Raw genomic sequence first — 24,582 nt, forward strand, 5'->3', positions numbered from 1 at the left:
GGCTGCCCGCCCGCGGCCCCCGCAACCGCCCGCGCCTCGGGGGGGTATTTCCACGCCGCGGTGGGAAGCGCAGGACACGAACGATAAGCGAGTCGGCGTGTCCTTAAGGCGCCCGGGTGTGTGTCGTGAGGCCGTGCCCGCGCCCCTCACCCCGCGCTCGCCTGCCCTTCAGCGGGTGGTTTCGGCCGTCTATTAAAAACAAATTTTAAAAGCCTTAAGCCGTGTTATGATGAATACCGTTTATTATTAAAACTGGGAGCGTTTTAGGGACCTGGCTTACTCTTGATTGCTTTAGAGAAAACATTTTGTTGTAGAAAAGAAAGTAATTGGTTTAGCTTTTTTCAGTTTTTCAGTTCGTTTTACTTCCTGGTTCTCAGAAAGCCGGAGTGTCTGGGGTGCAAACGCTGGTGGGGAGTTTGAGTGTTACTATTTATTTATGCTTGTCTTAAATTTTAGTTTGCTTAGTATTATTTTTTAAGGTTTGGAGGTTTTTTTTTTTTTTGAGGGGATTTTAATAGGGTTTTTGATTATGCATTTGGGGCTCATTTGACCAGAGAGTGTCCTGCTAAAGCTTGCATTGCACGAAGCATGTGTGCTTGTCATCTGAGATGTGCGTAAAACAAGCGGAGACTTACTTCAAGGAGAAATGAGCGGCTGGACTCTTGAATGCTGAATCCTGCAGTTATCTTAGCTGCAAAAGTAATTAAATTTGATTATTTTTCTTCTCATTATACTGGCACAAAATAAGAGTGGGAAAATGTCACTGAAACAATTAAAACTGGCAGTGAAAAATAAGAGGGTTTTTTTTTCTTTCCCATACCTCCAGCATAGTTACATTTATAACTGAGTATGTGTCTCCTGTGGTCTCGATTACATCCTGTGTTTCTAGCTGGCAGCGTTTCCTCTGCAGAGGCCCTGTTCTGTATGCCAGCATACATTTCTGTGTATATTAAAAGAACAGAATCAAGATGAAATAGTAAATGAAACTATACCCCCCCAATAAGTGGGTTTTTAATACTAATGCTTGGAACAAAACAAGAAGTGGTGTATCTATCATCGTGTTTCTTTTTGTAAAACCAGCGAGCGTGCTAGCTTTGTGTTGTCAAGCAAGATTGAGCAATCCATTTAAGTCATCAAATGCATTACACAGACCTTTCTCCCATTCTTTAGTATTTAAATATTTGAAGACTCTGTTTCTTCAGTAACATTTTCTGGAAGCGGAGCTTGGCTTCTCCAAAGCATTCTGTGTTTCAGAATCAGGATGCGAATCCTCGCCTCCAGAAATGTCTCTTTTTTCAGTTTGCATAGAAACATTTTTGGAACAGTGAACTCCGCTAACAGCTGTATTCAATCTTGAGTAAAATCACTTCCTGAAAAAAAGTGAAATTAAACTTAATATACAAGCTTGCTTGGAATATAATACCATGGAGTTAGGGAACTTTGTGATTATGAAACCGAATCCATTCACCCTGCTGAGGTAATTTCTTGTAAATTGTACACTATGGAAATCTTTAATCAATGTCAGTGTTTTTAAAGCTAAAATTCATACGTTTCAAATGTGCTTTTTATTTCCCCTCGCCCAGAGAGTGCATTAGTTTGCTGGGTTTGTTTTTGTTGGTTTTTTTTTAAAAGAAGAATTTTCTGCTGTGGTTGTGCGAGGTGGTAGAGGAGAGGAGTTAGGGCACAAAGAATGGCACTCTTACCTGCCCTAAGTGTTTGGCATCATAAGTCCAGTCATGAAAATCATGAGACTGATTAAAAAAAGACAGGTATTTAAAAGCTACATCTGATTTTGTAAAGAAAAAATTTTTAGAAATCAGGCTGTTCTTCAGTTTAACACTGCAGTGTTACACAGAAGGGGTGGGAGGTATTCTGTGTTTTTTTATATATTTAAGATGAAATGTGAGATTCTGGATATATTTATACTGCGATCCAAAGGTAGAAACTGAGCTAGCCTGCGTACTGGTAAGCGTCACTTTTGTGGTATAGACTAAAACCACGGAATAATGCTCAGCTCCCAGCCAGACTTACGCTATTGAAGCTGAAACCCACCTTGTGGTGACTACACTGCTGAGGCTACATGAGCTTCAAAATGCAAAACAAAACCAAAAGCATCCACGTACTGAAGCTGCACGTTAGAATTGTTGACGTAAGTCTATCGTTCATCTGGCTTCATGATCCAGGACTTCAAAACAAGACCAAAAAGAACAACACACCAAACCCAAATTGCTCCGTTGTATTTAAATTTTAAATAGAGGAACAGAATGTTTAAATCCTTGTAGGACCTGAGCAGCTGAGTCAGTCATTGGGGCACTCCAGTAAAGTCCTGCCTTAGCTGGTACCTAATTCTCTATGTACCTATGGATCTAAATGTATTTTGCATATATTCTGCATTCAGTAGCTTGGAAGCAGAATACAAGGGCAAAGATTCGAATGTGGTTTCCTTATATTTGGGATGAGTGCCATAGCCACAGGTTACAGAGTCTATTCCCCTTCTTCCTTATTAGCATTTCATTATTTCACATCAAACTGCGACCACATTGACAGCAGAAATTGAGAGAGATCCACTCCCGAATGCTCCAGGCAGCAGGCACTAGGATGGGGTGCGAGTGCCAGCTCCGGGTTGAATTTGGGGCGCTCGTTTCCACTGGGATGTTCCAACGTGTGTTTCTTCTGCAACTCCTTGCATGTACGGTTTTCTTCCGAAGCGTGTGGTTTCTCTTCCCTTTCCCTTTACTTACGGCATGAGTAACCTAAGGGCCTACCTTGGAGCAGGAAATTCCAGGAGGGGAAGGCCACCTACTATGTGCTACAATAGCTAGCCAAGTGACTGACAAACTGCCATTTAACTGCTCATGCCGTCAGCTTTAAAGAGAAACCCTCCTTTCAGCAGGAGTTTTGCTTTAAAATCGTTTCACTTCCTGATTTACCAGGAGAGAACAGAAAAAAGTAATCTGAAATATTGTAAAATACTCTAAATTCTAAGAAGAGTTAAATTTTGTGTAAGCACTGACCTTTAGGCTGTATTTAGCTAACAAAACATCAGCAAAATTTCTCCTATGTGTCATATTGTGGATTCTGGAAAGTAAAAAAGGTAAATGTTTTAACTCTTAACCCGTACGTTCATATGCACAGCATTTCCCATTTGATAAGGACAGTCTTTAATAATATCTGCTATTTTTGTGGTTCATCAGTCTAGAGAACTTTCAGGGCAAGTTAATTATCTAGTGTGAAGTGGTGGCGTTCTTTTATTGCTTTATATGCTTTTTTACTTTATTTTTGGATAATTTATTTTTCTGTTGAAAATATAGGTGTAAATTGCAGTAATGCAACAGACTACTCATTGCAGGACAAATACTTTTGTACAAAAAATATGCATTGGAAGTTTTAACGCAAATAAAAATAATTGCTTTCACCCCACTTAAGCTCGGTTATGGCTCTTAGGGAAGCAGAGTAGGGCTTAGGGCTTTGGCTGCTTTATGGTTGGAACACCGTATATTAGTTGGCTTTCTTGTAAAAGGTAGATTATATACTCATCTGTTGGATGATAAAGCCCTCTTGGGAACAAAATTAGTTTCTTTCTTAGCATGATTTCTCTTTATTTTATCCAAATTCATATAACTAAAATTAAAATTCTGCCCAGCCCAACCAGTTTTTTCCTTTTTACCGCCGACAAAAGAGCTGAGCATTTTTTCCATTCCTTGTCCAAATTGTTAAGATGCCCCTGAGGACCTTTGTTTACAGTGTCTTCTCATTCTTTTTTTCCTTGACATTCTCCCCTCCCTCCAGCAGTGAGATACTAATTAAAGAGAGGACACAGTGACCCTGGGTTGTTTAGAAGTCACAGGGGAGGGGTGGTGGCACAATGGCAAAACCATCCCTGCAGGAAGTAATCAGGCTGGAGACCCAGCACAATACTCACTTCCATCACCTGAAAAACCCTTTCAATTTGGAGATCCAGCCCAGAAGCAGATTTATTTTCCCTTTAATAAAGTATCTTCATTACAAACAAAGCCTCAGTATCTCTGTGTGTCAGTCTGTTTGTTTAACAGGTTTATTATAAAAGTACTGTTTTTTCTTAAACAATTACTGAAAAATACTTCTCTTAAAGAGTTTGTAAAGTAAAAGCAGTATTAATAATAGCATGTTACCGAATACCATCTACATTTGTCTTTAATTTCAAGGGAAAAGTAGTTGGTTAGCAGGATTATCATCCAGCAGGATTATGGTCTTATCTAGTATATATGAATTTTGCAATATTATTATGGCTATTATTACTTAATTACTAGCTCATCGATACTTGTGGTGCTTTACAAGCACCTAGCGACAGAGGAATCCAGGATGCGTTCCAAATTAGATTTTGTAAACGGGACCAAGAAGTCACCACTTTGGATTTACACCTGTGAAAAGAAGATCTCTGTCTATCCAGAAATCTCCGCTGCAGGGCGTTTCCAGCGTAAGGTAAAAGCAGGGTCCTGCCGCGTGCGCCGGGGCACGGCCTGCTCCTGTGCAGCACTCTGCTGGCAAAGCCAGGGAGACTGTTGATGTGTTAGTGCAGCCAATTAGATACATCAGCAGGCTCTAGCCCTAGCACTCAATCTTCAGTGTTATCTGTACAGTTTTATCTTGTACCCATAAAAGAATCCAGCTGATTTCAGTAGCTATCCACTTGGGCTGGCCTGCGTAAATCAGATTGCAGTGTTGAAGTTAGCAACATGATACCTACCATTCCTGTTGAATACATGGAAAAAAAAATCCCACTGTCTGGCAGTGGGATCAAACTGCAGACAACATGCACTTTAAAATGCATAATTAAGGGATTTTTTGATTTTTATCTTTATGGATTTTTTTTAGCAATTAAGAATAAAATCAGCTAGGAGAAACATTTAGAAGAGCCCTGTTTGAGGCAGAGGAGAGAACACCATTGTGTCTTACTCCACAGCCTGAATGAATCATTGTCTTCTTAAAGTAATCTCTTAACTCTGATGTTTTGTCTGGTTGTTTTGTTTTTTTTTTAATTCTTGGAGGTATGGTGATACCTGGAAAAATTACAAGTTTTAGTATGCCCATTTCACTGAGTATCAATCTGTGCAACAAGGTTTACACTTAACAATTAAACATCGTCTCTTCAGCCCAATTTAAAGTCTAAGTGTAACTCAAGTATGGTAGACATGGATCCATTGGATCATTCAGTTCCATGTATCTAACCTGCCTTTCACTTTTGGTGTTAAGGGGTGTAAAATATGTAAGACCAAAAGAAAAAGGTCAGTGTATATGTATTTTCAATTATTTTGCAAAATCGTTGATCATACCAATCAAAAATATCCTGATCAAATGTAAGGATTTTTGTAAGAGTATCTATAGTCTAGTTAGCAGGCACCAGAATTTTGATAGCATTTGCTTTGTAAACTCTTTTTTTACTCTTTATTTTTTAATGACCTACCCATCTCTCAAAAACTAAGGTGCTGTCAGTTTTGATCGGCTAGTGGCCTTGCGTCTTCAGGAAGACACCATGCCCCAGCACCCTAAACCAGCCTGAAAACCAGATCATGACCTTCCCTGCAATGACTCTGTGACCCTTCGCACCTACCCAGAGCGTGAGCTGGCTGTGTAACTGGAGACCCGCAATGTTATTACTGTCTAGGCATCAGAAAAGAGCTAATAGTATCAAAACCTAATACTGTGGTCCCATGATCATTAATGCCAGATCTGTGCCCTGTGGGACCGCTTGGCTGTGCAAATGTGATCCAGATCAGGCATGAGCACACACCAGCTGCATTGCTGCTGCTGAGGCAGAATGCACAGTGTGGGGCTTATGACCGTAGAGGTGGAGCAGTACCTGCAGCCTGCCCGGAGCTCCTAGCAGCCTTCCTGCACTGGTGCCCTCTTTCTCTGCTAAATGCAGGCAGTGTATCACCAGCTCCTGAGCCAGGCGGGGTTTCTGGCACCGCTAAGGGAACAGACGCACTGTCTCTGATGCAGCAGACACTGCCCTGGGTTGAGCAGTGGTGACCAGCGTCCTCCAAGGTGTTGGCTTTTTGGGTGTTTGGATCATTTGTGGGAGGCAAAGACAAGCGTGAATGCAGTGACTGTCCAAGGGAAAGAGCCTGCTTAAAATGAGAACACTGACATTTTGGGCACCGCAGGGGACTGCGGTGTTGGAGTAGAAAGGAGAAAAAAAGGGACTAAAAAAAGCCTCTGTTGGGTAATCTTCAGTTACAGAGCAGTACAGATGTTTGAGACTATGATGAGGCATACCTATCGCTGGACTAAAATTGTCACTTTTCAAAAATTTGGAAAAAAAATGACATACAGTTTGTTTTTTAAATAACTTTTGCCAAGGAGAGCCCATTTGTGCTGAGTATTCACTGCATCGCATCACATGGCTAGTGCAGCTTTGATCCAGTACAGAGTTTCCTAAAACTTGATTTAGTATCTCAGGGAATCACAGCATAATTGATTCAGACCAAAAAGTATCAGCCAGTGTTCTTGACATCACTGTTGGTTATTGCGCTGCCCATTTGACTGGATTGTTATTGTTCAGATTCCTTTCTGGTTTTGTAATGGCTGTATTTCACATTAAAGTTCAATGGTTTAATTAAGGAAATGACTGAATAGGAAGTTACTGTAACCATGATTTCAGCTTTTAAAGAAAGATTTGCCATACATGTGAGGAAATTGGTGAACTTAAGCTTTTTGTTAAATGTGCAACATCATTTTGTTTTTTAAACCACTGATACTCAGATGGGTAAATCGCACCATTTTCCTTCTCTTTGTGGAGCTTTATTAAGTAGTTTCCAAGCATATAGTATATTGCAGTGTCTTTCCCTAAAGTATGATCTTAAACAAAGATGATTTCATTTGCAAGTTTAATTGAGATCTGAAGAGAAAACTAAGGACATTCTGTGTTTGCAAATGTCGCTTGAAATGAAAATATTTTATGTGCTGCTACGTAAAACCCTGAGTAGCTGCTTGCTTTCAGTTTTGAGTCTGGTCAGGGCTCTGCAGTCAGACTGCATCTCGACATTGCTGTTCCCTCAGCAGTTGGGTGGGATTTAAGAAGTTCCTGCCTCTGTGCCTGGGTCTAGCCAAGCCTGTTACGTGTTACAGCTGCTCTCTACATCAGAACTGGGAAATCAACCTGTTAGGAAAAATATATATGTATATCTGTAGATTTAAACTGTATCAGTTTACCTTTTCCACTTCATAGCACACCCGCATGAACAGTTGATTCAATCCAGTGAAGGAGTGTGGTAATGTCTGCTCTGAAGGTGGAATAAGTGGTTGGCATGGATGTGGAGAGGGAATGCTGTGGTGGGGAGAGTCATCTCTTAAATCAGATCGAAAGGAGTAGCAAAGTCTCAGTGAAAAAAAAAAAAGGAGGTCGCGTCTACTCACTACAACAAGTAGCCACTCTGCCAAATGGTATGTTTATTAGTTTGATCAGCTACCAAATAATTACAGTGGTAGAGTAAATAGCATTAAGTACTATGTGTCATCTGGAGCCTGGAGTTTGTCAGCACAAAAAGGCATGACTTTTTTTCTTTTTTTTTTTTTGCCTTTTCAGTATGTTTACTTTATAGCTTACAGTTCCTGAAAGTATAGTTTACAGTTCTTGAAAGGAGCAAGGAGTAGTCTAGTAGTCCAGCACAAAATAAGATCCATAGGTAGATATCATAAAATAATATCCATTGTAGGGTGAGCTGCCTAGCAGGCAATCGACACTGACAGTCAAAAAGGAGCTGGTGGTTACTGAGGGGCACATTGCCTGGCTGTTCTAACATTTTGACAAAGGACTTCTAGCACAGTTTTGATTCGATTCTTGAATTTCATCAGCCAAACATAATAGAAAATCAGTAATTAGACAGTTTTAAGTATTTAAACCAACTGTAGCCGAGGAATCTAAAATATAGGTTATAAGAGGATGTATTATTTTAAATGGAAACGTTATGGTAATATATTCTAGAATTAACATCTTAGTTAATTTAAAACTGCCTTTTGTTTTGTTAAAAAAATTAAAGGTTGTCTACATTGGTGATATTTCAAAGACTTAACCTGATTGTTTTAAGGAAAATAAACAGTTTTTTTCTGCATTCTACAATGACACTAGTAAAAATTACAGTAAGGAAGCTCAACATGAGTTACTTGTTTTGTGTGATTCTGCTCAAATGGATTTGTGGTCAGAGTTTATGTGTTTTGATACAAAATACGTAATTTATTGTTTAAATTTTTTACATGAAGATTCAGATTGGTCTTTATTTTGCAGTTTAAGTCATTTATATCAAAGTTTTAGCTCTCCTATTTTTCTTTTCCATTCTGTGAGTAAGAACAGTTTGGTCAGATCTGCTGGTGTAGCCAATGCATAGCCCACTGAATATAGTCACCAAGGGATTAATACAGCGCTCTGGCTTTTTTTCACTCTGGCCTAGTTCCTGCAAAATCATGTGCCTACATGATTTACTCACATGAATCGTCATATTGTATGTCATCACTAGGAAAAAGGGTTTATTCTTTCTCAAGTTACCGAATACTGAAGTAGATAAAAAAAAGCTAAAGATCTGATAATGTCAAAAAAGTTAGTAGTTTCCACAGGTTTTAGCAACTGGTGTCAGGAGCCTGTAGTTGAAATTAGTGTTATAACATAAGGATTTTTCTTTACTCGTACCTCTTGTCAGTACATTTGTAGTTGATTTAAGAACGCTCCTTTTTCTCAGGTAATGTCACTAGATTGCATATATGCAAGCACAGAAGTTAATGCATATGGCTTAAATGGTCTGAGGCAGTGTTGGGAACAACCCTTCTGTGGAATGAAGTAGCAACTTTAGTGGAAATATAATGAACAAGGGGATTAAAATGGAAGCATTTAGGCATACTTAGATTTTCAACTTTCTTTTCATGTCTTTTAAATGGTGTCTGTAATTCTGATTAAAATTCTTCTTGAGTTGTGAAACAGTGGGCTCTACTCAGAAAACAATCTGAAATTTCTTGGATGCAAAATGTATTTTTTCACTTTGTGCAGAATGTGATTTATATAACGTCTCAGCTGACATGATCTGACATGTTTTTATGAATTCCTTTGCAAGGCAAAAATGCCTCTAGTTGCAATTTATAGTAATGAGACTGTCTGCTGTAAAGTAACTGATTACGATGAAGGTATAAGAAGCAAGCATGTTTGCCTTTCCAAGCCATTAACCTCTCCTCGCTTCTAGAGTACCTAAGCCTGTGTTCTGCAGCAATGTTACCTGTGGGTCTCCAAAATCCACCTGTTTGTCCAAACATAATTTTGTGTGTGCTTCACCAAATATAGTTGGATGGTATTTTGGGCTGGAGTTCAGCCAATCAGGTTAAATAATATATCCGACAGATAACTATGAAAAATACAACAAAGCTCCATCTATAATTATGTAAACAAATATTAACGTGAAAACTTTTCAATGATCTTTAGAATAGTGAAGGGTAAATTGTGTCTTAGGGTCAAAAGCAATATTATGATAGTACCCAGTTGTCTTTATTAGGTACTTCTGGATTACATTAGGGGACAACTGGATCAGGTCCTGAAGCGGGCAGTTGTTTATTTGGTAGTTTTGTGGATCGGTAACAAAAACCTGATGTACATGCAAGGGCACACGTTCACATAGATTCATGTTAAAATACTATGGACATAATATATACACAATATAAAATACACAAATTGTCCAAATTTGCTTCCCGCTAGAAGGTGATGATCTATTTCCTCCTAGTAAGTAGTCCTAGAAGGTTCCCGTAGCCATTTGCTGAGATCCTTTTTGTCTTAGAGCCCCGTTCAGCAAACGCTGCTGGGAGTTTTGCTCTGCTCAGAAATAAGTGCAGCAAGTTGTACTGCAGGCACTGAAACATTGTGAAGATCTGGTCCCTGGGGAGCTTAGTGCAAAATTCTTTTTTGAAGATCCCAGAACGGAGAAAATCCTGGCTATGCAGAGCCTCTGACAGAAGCTGCAATAGTGGAAGATAGGGGAAGGAGTTGCCAAGGCAGTGAAGAACTTCAAAGAGTGCTGGAACTAGGGGCGAAAGTTCAACCTAATTCTTGTGTTATCCGAACTCGCTCACCCAACTCTGTTGCAGCACATCTGCACAAAATGGCTGGGGTCTGGTTGTTGCAATAACCTCACTTTTCTGGAATCTGTCTGGAAATGTATGGTTAAAAAAATGGTCGCCAGTGAAAAATGTTCTCAGTAAAATTCCATGCGGGAGCCCTAGACCGAGAGAAGCCACCCAGCCAGCAGCACCTCCTCCCATGGGGGGACACACACCTTCCCTACCTTGCCTTCTCCCAGCTGTGTGCTCCTGCCACTTAACTTGTGATGGTCTTGTTAGACACCTCGGTGACCCAACTCAACTCCCTGTCATGGCAGAAAGAAAAGCGGAAAGATTTCTGCTGGGTTAGTGAGTTGAATCGGCAAGCAAAAGAAAGAGAGGATCAAGCAAAGGGCTCAAAACCATGAAGCTTGGAGTAGGAAGGGGGAAAGGAGCAGAAGATTTCCTCCTTTTCAGCATCCCAGAGCGGTTAAATCCACTCAGTAGATCACAAAAGCGCAGTGTAAGTGCTTTCATTCTGGGTGAAATCTGGGACCCGCTAGTAAAGCTCCTATTGACCAGGCCAGGATTTCATTCCAGGTTTTATCTTTGGTTTATGTGTATTGCTACTCATGAACAGACCTGTGAAATATGGTTGTGCAGTATCTGATAGATACTTTGAATCCAACTGGAGAGAATGTGTGGAAAACAACTTTAAGAATCTATTTACCTAAATAAATCTAAAACTTAATTATGATGCAATGAAATATTTTCCCACCACAATTTGTGCTGCTGCCAGCCCATGACACTTAGTACAGAACAATTAGTAAATAACTATGAATTACTCCCTGAAATAAATTCTCCTAGCCATCTTGATTAATTTACTGATTACTGAAAATAAATATTCAGATTATCTCTGAATTTAAAATTACAGGAACTGAAATAATGAAGGTGAAGACACAGACTTGGGATAGCAATGAGGTTTGTTGCTAGTTTAGCTCAGAGTGGAAGTGGCAAAAAAGCCTGTTTGCAGCTGATGGCTGTACAGTGTGTCAGAAAATGGCTTTGGTGTTCTGGTTCTGCTTTTCACCTGTCTGTGGTGCATCAGCCACATCCTATACCTCCAGGTGTAGGATCCTATAGGCCTTCAGGGAAGGGCTGCATCAGCAGGAGCTACATCCTTCTCTCACCCCCGAGAGTGGGCTCTGCCGGTTACAGACAATCACAAGGCGCAGGGAACCTTCCACTGCAGATGCCGAGTGCCTTGCTGGTGGGGGTCTTTCATTGCCATGACCACCGGGAGGATGACATTTATGAGTGCTGAATTTACACGGGAGGAACAATTTTCTTATTCTGAAGGTGTATCTGTTGATCATTTGGTTCCGTGTTATATTGGTGTTGTGTAGGTGCTATAAATGTAACACGTATGCAATTTCGAAACTGGGAGGGGTATAGCATGCATTTTTAGGGGGGAAAAAAACCAGTTTATACCTTCTTTGGCAGACTGAAACCCATAATGCCTGTCAAAGATGTAAGCTCCACCAGGTACTTCAGGAACAATTCTATCAAGGTTTATGTGGATACTTTTATTTTAAAGATACTGAAAATGAGATAAGATTCAGACTCATTATTGAATATTTGCTTAACTTCTGCCACATGATCTTGTTTCTTCCCTTCATACTCTAAATTAGGTCATTATAATTAGATTGTGTATTGTAAACAAATGTCTTTCTGTTTATATGTGATTATAAAACAAACTTGGAGGGTAAAGGCTATAATTTTGAAACAGATAAAATTTATATGTCCCTTTGAAATCTACATGGAAATTAGTTTCTCACACTCCAACTGAAGTGACGTAAATGGACACCAGAGAGCCAGTACAGTGTTGTCAGTGTACTCAGGGGAGTTTGAGCACTGTAAAGACATTTGCAGGTCAGAAGTGAGGTTAATTGACAGGGATGTGTGTGAGGACAGGAAAAATTTGCACAGTGCTTGTCAGCAGGTAGAGCTGTCAGTTCTTCACTTGACCACTAGTATTTGTCGAACAAACACAACAGGCCTTCGTTCCAGGGAAAGAAAAAAAAAAAGCAAGAAGAGTCGTCTTAGGACAACGACATTGTCTGGAAAGAGCCATGTTCTGTGGTTTTGTTCGAAGATACCCACACGTATACCCCTGCTGTACACAATCTCCAGTCTGGCTTGTCGCTCCTGCCAGCGTGACTGCTGTCTGCAGCAGAGGTGTGCAGAGCCGTATCTGGCCTGGTTTTTCCTCAGGTATTCTTCAAGCCCATAGCTTGAGTGTGCAAGCCTGGTTTTGCACTAGTGACAATAACTCCATCTTTTTTGGCATGTCATATTTTAAGTGACTTTTTCTGCCTGTTTCCTCTTTTTCCACAATGAGCCATTTTGGGTATAGTGCATGTTGCGATCCCAGCCCGCTCCTCGTTGCTGTAGTACAAAATTTGCTTATAATGCAAATAGTGCGCATTTCATTCAAGGCTTCAAAGTATATGTCCCATTTTATAGATGTGGAAAGACCAGGTAAAGGTCTGAATTTTTTTTTTCCATAACTGCAGAGCACTTGCAAATCTGAAGCTATCTCACAGACTAAGATACCAAGAAGACAACACACAAAGGAATAAAATTTATGTCTGGCTGATTTTCGGTCAGACCTTCCACTCTAACCACTGCGCAATGATTTATCTTTTCAGTGTCATTAACTGTTCTCAATCTTTAAACATATTTTAATTGTAGGAGTCTTTTCATTTCTTTTCTTTCTTATTTCTAAGAGTCTAGTAAAATAGTAACCATTCAAGCCTGGCCCACACGATGAAAAATTTCATCCAAGAAAATCCAGCACACCAAAATTGAACAAACTGTGGCTAGAAGGAGCCTCTTTTCTGTTGGAAAACTAGCAGATATAACCCTACTTTAGAACCATACTAATTCTGAAGTTTTAGAAAAAATACTTGTGTATTTCCAGATTTTGCTTCATCTTTTATTAATACTTGTATTAAAATGTAAATATGTAAAATATATTAAAAAATCAAATAGCTGCATAGAATCATTGTTTTCTAGAAAATACTTAGCAAATATTTTCGCTTCTTCTTCTACTGTTCCATAAATTTATTCTGCACAAAATGTAAAAAACACACAATCAAGAAAGCGTGTCGAAACAGTGAGCTCTTCTTAATAGTCTCACTTAAAACATAAATATGTTTTAATATAATGATGAATAACTTCCTACATAGTTAATAACAAAGCAGAAAAAACCAATATACTTTGTCATTTCAGACAGACTTTATTATTTTGTTCTACAATAAATCTGGCAACTGTTTCCAGACTTCGACTGCTTTATAGGTTCAAACAAGTGTCTGGCAACGTTATCAAGCTAATGGCAGAATTCACATCTTTTAGAGTCATTTTAGTTAATTCCACAAATCAAGATTGGATTTTGTCCTGTGTTTTAATTACCGATTATGAGCAGCGTCCTTAAATTCCTCTTACCTAGTAATCCTTGACAGTAATTCTGTTTCATACTTGTGCTTCCCAGAATACACAGGGTATGTTTAGGAAGGGGGTGTTTGTGTGACAGTGGAAGTTCTTCCGTGAGGAAGTATCTTGTCGTGGCTTTCAAAGAATAAATAATGCATTCCATAATATAAAGCGCTGGCATGGCATTAACAAGAGATTGTGTTGCTCTCTACGTTCATATTAACACCAGTCACCAGTGAAGGAATGGCAACAATTACTTACAATTGTGCAATTTATGAAGTGTCCTTCCAAGAACATTTAAGGAAGCATGGAAGGAATGAACTGCAAGCTAAAGTGAGTAGGAGGAGTCAAAACATGTCATGGGAGGCACAAACGCAGTGGCCACAGCGGAGGCATTCTGTGTGAACTGAAGGGAGCAGAGGACTGCTCTTTTTTTCACAGAGAGCTGTTGGATTTACGGGAAAAAAACTCCACAGTAGAGGTGATGGGAAAATCAGAGACAGGTTGGAGGATTCCCAGAGAGAGAAATCTGTTATAGTGACTGTGCACAGGTATTTTATAATCAGTATATTTTTATAATAATTTATTTTTTGTATTCTAATCTAGAATATAAATAATTTGGTATCTTGGTACCAATATTTGAAGTGGTACAGCTGGAAAAGATTATTTGTCTTCCCCTTTTGGTTGTGATCGTTATGGAGATTCTTTTCTTATTGTTCAATATATTCCTGTGGTTATTTTGAAGACTGCATTCTTAAACAACGGCTTCTCATTTTGTGTGCAATACCTCACTCTTAGTAGATCATATACTTCTGCAGAAGTCATTGTTTCTTAGTAATTTTCTTTTTCTAAAAAAAAGAAAATTTACAGAAGTTTTTATACAGAAAGTGTTTTGCATGTTCTTGGCATTACTACGTCCCATTTCCACTGACCTTTCCTTCTCATCCTCACTTAGCAAGATACAGATATATTTTTTTTCATTACCTGCGTACTGGGAATACTTAAGTAATAATAAAAACAATTAATTATGAGATTACTTATCTCTAAAGGAGCTTCCCAAGTAATGAAGTTTACTTTATTCCTTTGGCTGTTATAAATGCTTTTCTTGCTTTCACTTCTGAATAGATGAATTTAAGCCTAAAATTAAAAATCTGCTTCTGTACGATACTTAGCTTCCCATACCCCATTATTAACACTTTTCAGGAAATGCTTAATGTCTCTCAAAGTTCAGCCCTGCATACTGTTTCCTTGGCTTGCATAGGGTATTTCAAAGTTTTTTTGCATTGTTTTGGCTCAGCCTCCTGCCTACTCTGATTTGTAGCTTTTTACATATGACTGGGTGTGATGAGAGGATGGGTCCTCAAGCAAGTGAGCATTGTGGTGGAAAGCCCATAGGTCTTCTAGGTCCCATGAAGGTGCGGAAATGGGGTGCCCACAATCAGTCCTCCACTATGGGTCTTCAGGAGGCCCTGAAGTGGCCAGGAGAGCAGGGTTGTGAGGAAATTCAGGAGATCCAGCCTGGACTCACAGGGTTTTGCAATAGACTGAAAGTTTCCCTTTTAAAGCAGATCCAGGGCTAAGGGACCATCTGTCCTACAGAGGCACTGAATGCCCTGAGGTGAAATAGCTACTTTGGTTGAATTTTGGAAAAAATAAGGGAAGCCATGGATTTGATTTAGAACAGAAACGGTAAAGTAGCATCTTAAATGTGTAGAACTGTTTTGAAAATAATGGCTTAGTTTTGCCAGTCTACTATTTATTAAGACTGATAAACATTACTGGAAAGATTCTTGAGGACTTCCAGTTGTCTCCAGGTTTTCAGAGAAATCTTTCTTTTTATACTTACCCAGTCTCTCTGCAAACCTAAATTTCTGAACTGTACATAAAGAAACCCCAAACAGAACATGTAATTACAACATTGTAGCTCCAAAATGTGCCGGATCTGCTCAGCAAGTTTTCCTTATTTCTGAATAAGCAACTCTGGGTAATTTAAAGAAGCTCTGAACATAATTTATGCAGACACTTAGGTTTTCTTAGACCCTATGGTCACCTTTGTCCCTCAGGATCAAAATGAATTGCTCATTTATAACTGTAAGCAGCAAGATGCCTGGCTACCTGCAAGTCTGTTCACACCTGTTGTAACACAGTTAATAATAAAGTCCTTGAAAATATGATTTAAATTATCACATCTGTATACATTTTATAGATTAGGTGTCTCCGTTTTGGGATTGCTAAATCAGTAAGACTGAGACTGTTCTTTGCAAACAAGGCATGCTTCTTACATCCCAGAAAATATGTAGGGGAACTTTTACCAGTATCTTGAACTGATATATGCACTACATGTGCTGAAAAGTCCAGGGAATTATCTCGAGCCTTATGAACTTAATCTCAAATACAGGGTTTTACATAGAAATCATTTTGCCTATGTTCTGGAGTAAGAACAAAGCAGCTTTTTCATATGAGCATAGGTTCAGGTTGGGAGGGACCTCAGGGGATCTCTAGTCCAACCTCCAGCCCAAAGCAGCATTAGCGAAGAGATCAGGTCACGTTGCTTGGGGCTGCACGCACTCTGGTCTTGAAAACGTTCGAGGATGGGGACTGCACAGCCCCTCTGGGCAATGCCTGGTGGTCCTTATGTCCAGTCAGGAACTCTCTCATTTCAATTTAGGTCTGCTGTCCCCTTCCCTCTAGCCACACTGCTGTAAGGAGTCTGGCTCTGTATTCTTGAGAACCTCGTCATAGCTATTGGAAGGCAGCTATTTCCCTGTTTGGGACAAAAATAGAGACAGATTACTCAAGCCTTTTAAAAAGAACAGAAAATGTTGATAGGTCGATTAGCACTTAGGATAGGACATCAAGGTTTTCTTCCCAGAAAATTCTGTAACGTGTTTTTCTTTAACAACAATAAATAAGCAGATACCATTTGATTGTGATCTAGTAGATGTTTACAGGATTATATTTGTTGTTTTGTGATTTCCTAATATGTGAGGAAAGAGAGTAATGGTAACGAAGGGAAATGTGTCACATATTGAATCCAAGAGAGGGAAATCCGTGTCCGAATCACAGGAAGCTGTGGGACATGTGGCGGCAGAGAGGGCAAGACAGCAGCGTTTCAGACACTGCTTTGGAATATTCTTGAGTGCCTTCCCTGGTATGACAGTGACCGAGAATAGGCCCAATTGAGCATATAGTGTTTACATCCCTCCAGCCTCTTCCCTGGGGGATGGGGCAGGAAGAGGAGAGGGAAGGAAGCAAGGGATGATTGATGGGTTTTGAAAAGCTTTTCCCCGCGAGGGGAAGGTGTGGTCACTCTACGCATCTCCAGCTAACAAAGCCCTCCTGTAGGTGTAGCAGATGTAAGCTTTGTCACCCCTCTACTGACCAGAACACTGTGCAGAAAAACATTGTTCCTATTTTTCGTTTGGGAATACAGATTTGAGCAGAAGTAGCTTGTCACCGTTACAGTTTATACTGCTTTAAGACAGTGTTTCAGCAATGAATCCGATTGTGTCATCTGTGACCATGGGGCTATAATAAGTAAGACCGGAGCACAGATCGACTACTGTATGTAGCACATCTTGGGAAGGCGCATGAGCACACAGCTACGTTTCTATCAAATTAAGCCACAGGTACATGAACATACTAAGCCAATATAATCTGATACTGCTGCCAAAACAAGCAGTCATATCCACCCTCTCGCCCCTGCCTATTTTTGTTCCCATGCTACCTCCTCCATTACGCTGGCACAAGCAGTAGCACAGCCACATGCTGAACCAGACAAAGGAAATGATCTGGAAGAAAACTAACCTGATCAGAGAGAGAGGGGAAAAAAAAAGGTTTCACCCAGAATCAGTTGCTGAATCATTGCTTTTTTCAGCAGTGATGCCAGCTGATGTTGTTGTAAAGCTGGCATGAGGCTACAGCCTTAACCAGAGCGGGGAATATGAATTTATCCTAGCTTTAAGCCTCTGTGCTAACTTTATGCCAGTAGTGGGAATACAAATGATCCGCGATCCAGCATAAAGTTAGGGTAGTACAGACAGACGGTACCTGATCTGGCATAAAGTCTGCCGGTACAAACTTATTCCATCAAACATTTTTCAATGGCAGTGATCACCATGTGGCTGCAGTGCTTTTCATCCAGTACTAGCAGCCCTTAAACTTGTGTTATCAAATCAAGGCCAAACTGAATGAGATCCATTTTAGGACTTGAAAGAGGGAAAAAAAAGGAAAGTTATGCAGAATGTCGTTCTGCCAAGTGACGGTGCTTTCTTACTGTCGGCTGTACTCAGACAGGCTCTGAACTGTGGTGGCAGGGTATTAGGATACCGAAATACTTGGTGATTATTTCTAGGGAACTGAGTAACTGAAGGTTATGGCTTTTGTAGATACTAGTGGTGTCAGATGACACTATGTTACTCGGCCTTTCAGTAATGAACTACCTGGCAATTTTTTGTTTCTTCCCAGCTGTTTCTCATTGTCATGTTTGTGTGTGTGAGATTAGGGCCACGGTATTATCAGAAAGAGGAAGAGAAACCAAAAGGTGCCTGATGATGCATGTTCATACCAGAAGGTCTTCTGCAGCGTTACCAATCAGAAACTCAGTGGCTTGACGGAACTGTAACTCTGGACTTCTTAAAAACTAATTACCAGCATCACTGGGTAATGTAAATGTAATAATGTAAACAATGCAGAGTAATAGTGAGTGAAGTTGGAAACCCCTTTTCTCCACGTGTCCCAGTCTTGTTGCCCAAGAACTGTAACGTTTCCTAGGCCCAAATTTTGTGAAGAAAATCGGAATTTCCCCCTGCTTCCCAAATACTGCCTTGAGACATTAATGGGGGCTTTGGCCGGATGTTCCTCCCCCTCTCCCCATCTCTGACCAAGAAAAACTTGAGAGTTAAGACCTACAATATTTACTGCACTCGGAGCAGTCAGACCTGCAGGTTGGGGGTGTGGTGTGTGTGCGTGTGCGCGTTACACAAAAATCAGCTCTCGCTGCATCAGCCGGGGAATTGCGGGGCGTCCAGAGCCACCTCAGGGATCGGGACCGAGCCGGGCGGGCCTGCGGCGGAATGCGCGGCACGCGGGACCAGGCGCAACTTGCGCCTGGCCCCGCGTGCCGCGCATTCCGCCGCGGGGCCGCCCCCCCCCCCGCCCCGCTCCGCGCTTAGGCGTAACCATTGCGCGGCGCGGGGGCGCCCGCCGCCCCCCTCCGCGCCTCCCATGGCGCCGCGCCCCTCTCCGCGCCGCCCCGCGCAGCACTGGGGCGGGGCGCGGGCGCCGTGCCCGCTCCGCGCTTCCCCGCTGCGGTTCGGCGCTCGCTCCCTCCCTCCTTCTGGGCGGTGGTTGAGGCCGGCGGGAGGTGGGGTCGTCTGGGCTGGGCTGGGGAAGCCGGCGGCGGTCAATGAGAGCCCGTTGATGGCAGGCTGGGCGGCCGCGGCGGGGTAGGGTCGGCGCGGAGCGGGGCGGAGCGGGGGGCCGGGGGGAGGGGGGGAACGAAAGAGCCGCAGCCGGCGGGGAAGACACGGAGGCGGGGAGCGCCCTGCAGCCCCGCCGCGCCGCAGTCCGGCGGCCGCCAAAGTTGCTCCCCATCCCGAGGGGGAGCCGGGGATCAGGCGGGGCGATGATCTTCCCCAGCAGCAACAGCAGCGCGGCGGGCAGCAGCCGGACCCCGTATCGGAAGCAGGTAAGAGCCGGGGGGGGGCTCTTGTGGCTCCTCCACCCCCGCTTTCCCTCCCACCCCCCTCCTGAGGTGCTGGGGGAGGAGTGGGGAGAGGGGTGGCGACTTGCGTGAGTTGCAACTTGCAGCCTGTTAGCTTCTCGAGAGCTGGGCTTTACAAAAAGAAACTTTTTTTATTTTTCCTTCTTCTCCCCCCCGCTCCCCTAAAAGCTGCGCCGTGACCTTGCCGAGTGCCCGGCGGCCTCCGCCGGGTGACCTTAGCGGCCGGGCCGGGCCGTGCGTGGGGCCGCCGAGGGCCGGGCGGCTGCCGGCCCTGCTGAGCTCGGCAACAAGTTAAAAAGGACCCGGTGTTGGAACGCGGGCCGCCAAGCGAAACTTCGGGCTGGATGTTTTTCGCTTGGCGTGAAATGGGCGAAAGGATCGCGGCGCGTTATTTCTTTCAAGCGACCCTCCAAAAATCCTCCGCCGCGCTTCAGGCTTGCCCCTTCTCCCCCCCTTGAAGTGCACAAGGGAAATTCTGTGACATTTTATGGGCAGACAGATCGCTCTGATAAGCTCGGAGCGCTCGCATCTATGGAGCTGTACTGAAAGAGGTATTTCTTTGTTTGTTTGTTTAGTCGCTGGAAAGAAAATAGTTGAAATAGTTGGGTTACAACCTTGCTGGGCCGTTGTCTCTTCGGCTGCGCTTTTTACTTTTTTCCCCCCAAAAACGTTGGCATTAATGTTACGTTATTTACTGCGAAGCGTGTTATTTTTCATTGACTCTTCGATTTTAAAAAAACAAACTTGCTTTAAGTTCATCGGAAAGTGTGCTGTGTGTTTGTGTGCCAGAGGGTAAATGGAGTAGAGGTCGCTGACAAGCTCCCGGCTTGACAAAGCATGCCAAAAATACTACGGCAAGCTTCTTTCCAGGTGAGGAAAAATCCTTCCATGTCTGCTGCTCTCAGCAGCTGAAAGAAGTAATTTGACGGGTTCAGTTGGCAATACTGGGGGAGTTGTCCTATTTTGCTCGGGGTCAGAATTCATTAAGGGCAGGAACAGCAGATTGGATCTCACTGCCGCGCACAGTGAGGGGTTTCATAGAAATAATGGGGAAATGGGCTTCGAAATTCTGAACTCTCGGCGCGTTGTTGGGGCGGCGTGTGATCTGCATGGCTAACATGCGCGACAGTGAAAGTTAGACTCTCATATTTTCTTGAAGCTTAAACAAAAATTGCCATTTCCTTTCTCCTCCTCCCTTATTTTATAGACATATCTTTTTTTTTGATAGGAATCGCTGGTGTGTTATCTCAGCAGCACTCTGCAGATGCTGCCTAACAGTGCGTGGAGTTATCTTTGTATCTTGTACTCGACGTGTTCAAGTCCATACATAATAAAACATGCTTATTGTGTGTGCTGGTTTTGGTTTGTTTTTAATAAATGCCCTGGAGACGCCCACGCTGACGGTCTTGTCTGGTGCTCCTGCGTGCTTTGTAAATGAAGCCAATTTATTAGATACTGTTTTCTTACTCTACCTGAAAGGACCATTAGTTAGGGAAGGCCCCTTGGGGCCTGCTGCGTTTGTGGGGCGCTGGGCAGGGTGCTCGCCGGAGCAGAGGGCAGCGCGCGGGGGCGAGGCCTGCTGCTGGCAGGGCTGTGTTTTGCGTGCGGATGCGAGTTCGCCCGCTGGTCTGGAGCAGGCTGATAAGATGCTCTTCTTTTCACAGTGCACTCCTTAGATTCAAAGAGCTAAAAGGGCCGACTGAATCAGAAAAACAAACAGACCCTTTTTTCCCAATAGGCTGAGAAAGAAACGAATGCGGGGGTATTATGTGGGCTTAAGACCCTGGGTACCAAAGGTTTCTTTTGTTAGTGTGTAGCCATTCTCCGCTCAAAGACTTCCTACATAAGGAGCCAGGGCCTGCGCCTTTCTCTGTTTAAGTCCATGGAAAACTCCTATTAACTTCATTCATGTAGACTAAGGTTGTTTAAAGGTTGACTTTCTGATCTCCCTTTCACTCAGACTTCACCTGCAGGGGTGAGCTGATGTCAAACAGTGCTGAAGAGCCGAATTTTTCAACTCTTGATAATTAAGAATAGTCCAGATGAAGTCTCTGCATGCTCTGTGTAACCCATATTTCAGACAATTGAATTATAATTGTGCTTTAGTCTGAGACAGTAGGTACTGTTAGTGTAGGAAAAGTAGTCTACCATCATCTCTAAAAGGAGAAACTAGATTTCCTACGCTAACAGCACGTAGTATATGAAGCTGAAAAAAGTTTAAATAACTTAAAAATACAACTAAAATCTTTTGAGTAGCTTGTTTGTCTCTGTTAGTATTGTAACATACGTGATATCAGAATAGCATAAAAGCGCTTCAGTTTCAGTATTTTCCTGTTTCATTTTTAATCTATAACAGATTCAGGTGAAGAGATGAGTGATTTATTGGTAAAAGGCAAGGTGATACTCTCAATTTATTTTTAAGGTACTGTAATGTAATGTGAAATTCTGCCTTCATTTAAAACATTGACAAAATACCAGTTAGCTACAGTAGGTCCAGAGCTTTACCCATACTCTCTTTTTGTTTTCCCAAAGAACTATGTTTTGTTTTATAAACGAATCTGTGCTTATAGTATTATGCTTGTTATCTGCTGTATCAGTGTGTAACTCAGGCATGTAGGAGCCAGTCGACATCCTCGGTTTCAGGTCGGATTCAATTGGGTGGTGCCTAATCTTTTTCTCTCTTTTTAGAGTACTTGTAAGAATACTAAAATGTGGTCTCTGAAGTTGTATTTTCAAAAGGATTTCCTGTGTTATGGGCAGACAGGTATAATAAAATACTCCTACCAGGCTTAAAAGTTAGACATTGCTTAAATGTGTGGCAACTCATCTGAGAATTGACTTGAAATGCAGATTCAGGTCTAGTTAAAGAATGAAAGCCATACAGTATCTGCAGTAATACCTTATCACAACGCTCATGACCATGCATCCTATCTGAAAAAGGTAGGCGTAAGCTAATATTTTTACTAACAAGGTTACTCGAGCTATGCAAAGAGTGCACATGTGTGCATCAGTAATGCGAAGGAAACAAAATGACATACAATATCCTGCTTAATACAGGCTTTCTTAGCTCTCAGTTTGTGTGTGCTGAGAACGTGATAATTCTCTGTCCCTCCTCCCACTTTTGTTATTCTCATGTAAATTGGGAGGCGTTCCTCCGAAGTAAATATTTCTACACTCTGTAAGATTATCGTAAATGGAAAATTAGGCTTTCTCCTGCCATCTGCTCCTTGAATCTCCAGAGCTAGTGCAGCTATTTGATTAGGGATTTTAAATCGCTTTGTGCAGGGAGGTTTCTCTGCTCTCGGGTTTCTCGAAGAGGAAGCCAGAAGCAGCTCTGGAGGCCTGGGATGGAGGCGGACGTGGGGTCCCACCTACCACAGCCTGGGTGCTTAGGGAGCCCAGTGCGTCTGTGGCTTTTAACAGCTTTGCCCAGTAACCGTGGTACTTGTTACGTTTTGATGAGTGTAATGTTTATCTCGCCAGTGTAAGGAGATTTACATAGTTTGCTGCTTTTGAGCAGATTAACTGGGCGTAGCTGCACGTGAGGAATTTAACACTGATTTGGTGTTTGGCCTGTGTAAGGAGAGACATACAAAGCTTTTGATTAATCTTCTCATGCAGCTCTGTTAACATCAAGTGCCGTGTTGCAGGTTGGGTTTGTTAAAAGTTGAAGATTAAGGTGAGTTTCTAATGGTGGTTAAATGAAGAAAGATTTTGCCAATCTTAGGCTAAAAATGTAGATTAGCTTTTCACTCTATCTGTAGGTTTAACGTATCAAGAAGCTACACCTGTAATCCTACTTTATTGTTTCCCAGTTGGCGCTGTGTGTGGTGTCTGTGTGTGTGAGAAGGAACCTCATTAAACTTGCAAGACCTGGGCATGGTCATAACTCAAAATGTGCAGCTCCACAGAGCGGTCTGGGACCAGACCGAATTGACATTACACCTCTTGTGTGTATACATGGTGCTGTGGGGGGAGGCTGAGGAGCCTAAGGATTAACGGATATCTTTGGCTACCTAAATTAATGGGATTAGTTTATTTTTGTTCATTTTTTTCAGAACTATAAGAATGATGTCATTTTGAATCATAGGCTTGCACTGACAGAGTCTATTCCCCTTTACATTGTATACTATGTTAAAGGATCTACCTGGGTTTAACAAGACTCGGCTCTTAGATTAAGTACCAGCTATTCTAAATTTTTAAGTGCATCTATAAGATTGTTTGTGAAGTTCTGTTTTATTCTCAAGGGAGCAAAACTGCTCAGTCAGTGGGTTTCTATACTTGTAACACAAACGTGAATGAAAGAAATAAAAGGAAGCACCTTATCTCGTCAGGCATGATGTTACAGATTATGAAAAGCGATATGATTGTCTTATCTGTATTTAGCAATGTGAAGTTTTTGTTTAGTATTTCTAATAGGGTGAACAATATATTTTTATCTCTTTGGAAGTGTTATTGTTTAAAGTATGTATCTTTGCCATTAAGCTTCACATGGAAGGGGAAATAGAAGTCTGTGTCTTGAACATCTGCTGTTTTGTTTTGGGTTCATCCCCCCCCCCCCCCCCCCCCCCCCCCCCGAAACTTTCAACTGTTAAAAAAAAATTTGCTTGAGTTAACACATTTTGGAAGGGTTAGATCCTTTAAACTAGGATTACTGGCAGGGAGGAGAGGGGAAGGAAGGAAGGGAGGGGAAAATCCTTTCCTGAGAGCTTGAGATGGCTTCTAAAACATCAGCACGGTGCTGCAACCAAGTAAATAAAAATAATGGTTGGTTGTCATGATAGCTGTTTCTGTCTGCATTTATTTTTTTTATCTCTAAAGTCTTCACTAAAATTGTTGCATGTTGCTTGTTGCATGAGATGGTGTTATAACAAAAGAAGTCAGTGGAGAATAGGAACTTTTTTACTGGCTTTCCCTCGCGGCTCTGTTTCCGGCTGCTTATGAATGTTTTTTTCTGTTTCTACATCAGATTATTTTTAAAACAGCTTACTTAGGAGGCACTGTGAAGGCTTATAAAGCTGTAGTCCTAATGAAGAGGTGCATGGAAGTGTTTTGATCTTGGATGAAACGCGTTGGTCAGAAGCTTTCTAGAAAGCCAACAGAACCACATTTAGATGCTCTTAGAAACCTTGTTGAAGTAATTGTTAGTTAGTTTGCATACGTTTCAGAATTGCAGTGTACTGTGGTAATTATAACAGCCCTGCAGAAGCCACTGTATTTGCAGCTTCCTGATGCAACAGGAAAGGGAAGGGATGAGTTAGAAATAGAGGACAAACGTGGGGGGGAACCATGGGTTAGATAAGCACAAG

General features: G+C 41.8%; 1 protein-coding gene across 4 annotated transcripts in view; it reads left to right on the plus strand.

Annotated features, from left to right (window-relative positions):
* RBMS1 (RNA binding motif single stranded interacting protein 1) overlaps positions 1-24,582 on the plus strand; it is a 147,315-nt gene that overhangs the window by 33,830 nt on the left and 88,903 nt on the right. The window contains exon 1 of one of the 4 annotated variants that reach the window (XM_076342776.1): positions 19,089-19,237. The exons of 2 other annotated variants lie outside the window; for them this stretch is intronic. In XM_076342776.1, coding sequence (XP_076198891.1) covers positions 19,175-19,237 — 63 coding nt within the window. In that variant the 5' untranslated portion in view covers positions 19,089-19,174. Of the gene's footprint in view, positions 1-19,088; positions 19,238-19,803; positions 19,825-24,582 lie in introns of those variants that run through there. One more of the 4 variants, XM_076342777.1, reaches the window with a different exon arrangement.

Source organism: Aptenodytes patagonicus, chromosome 6 (genome assembly GCF_965638725.1).
Source record: "Aptenodytes patagonicus chromosome 6, bAptPat1.pri.cur, whole genome shotgun sequence".
Classification (NCBI taxonomy): Eukaryota; Metazoa; Chordata; class Aves; order Sphenisciformes; family Spheniscidae; genus Aptenodytes; species Aptenodytes patagonicus.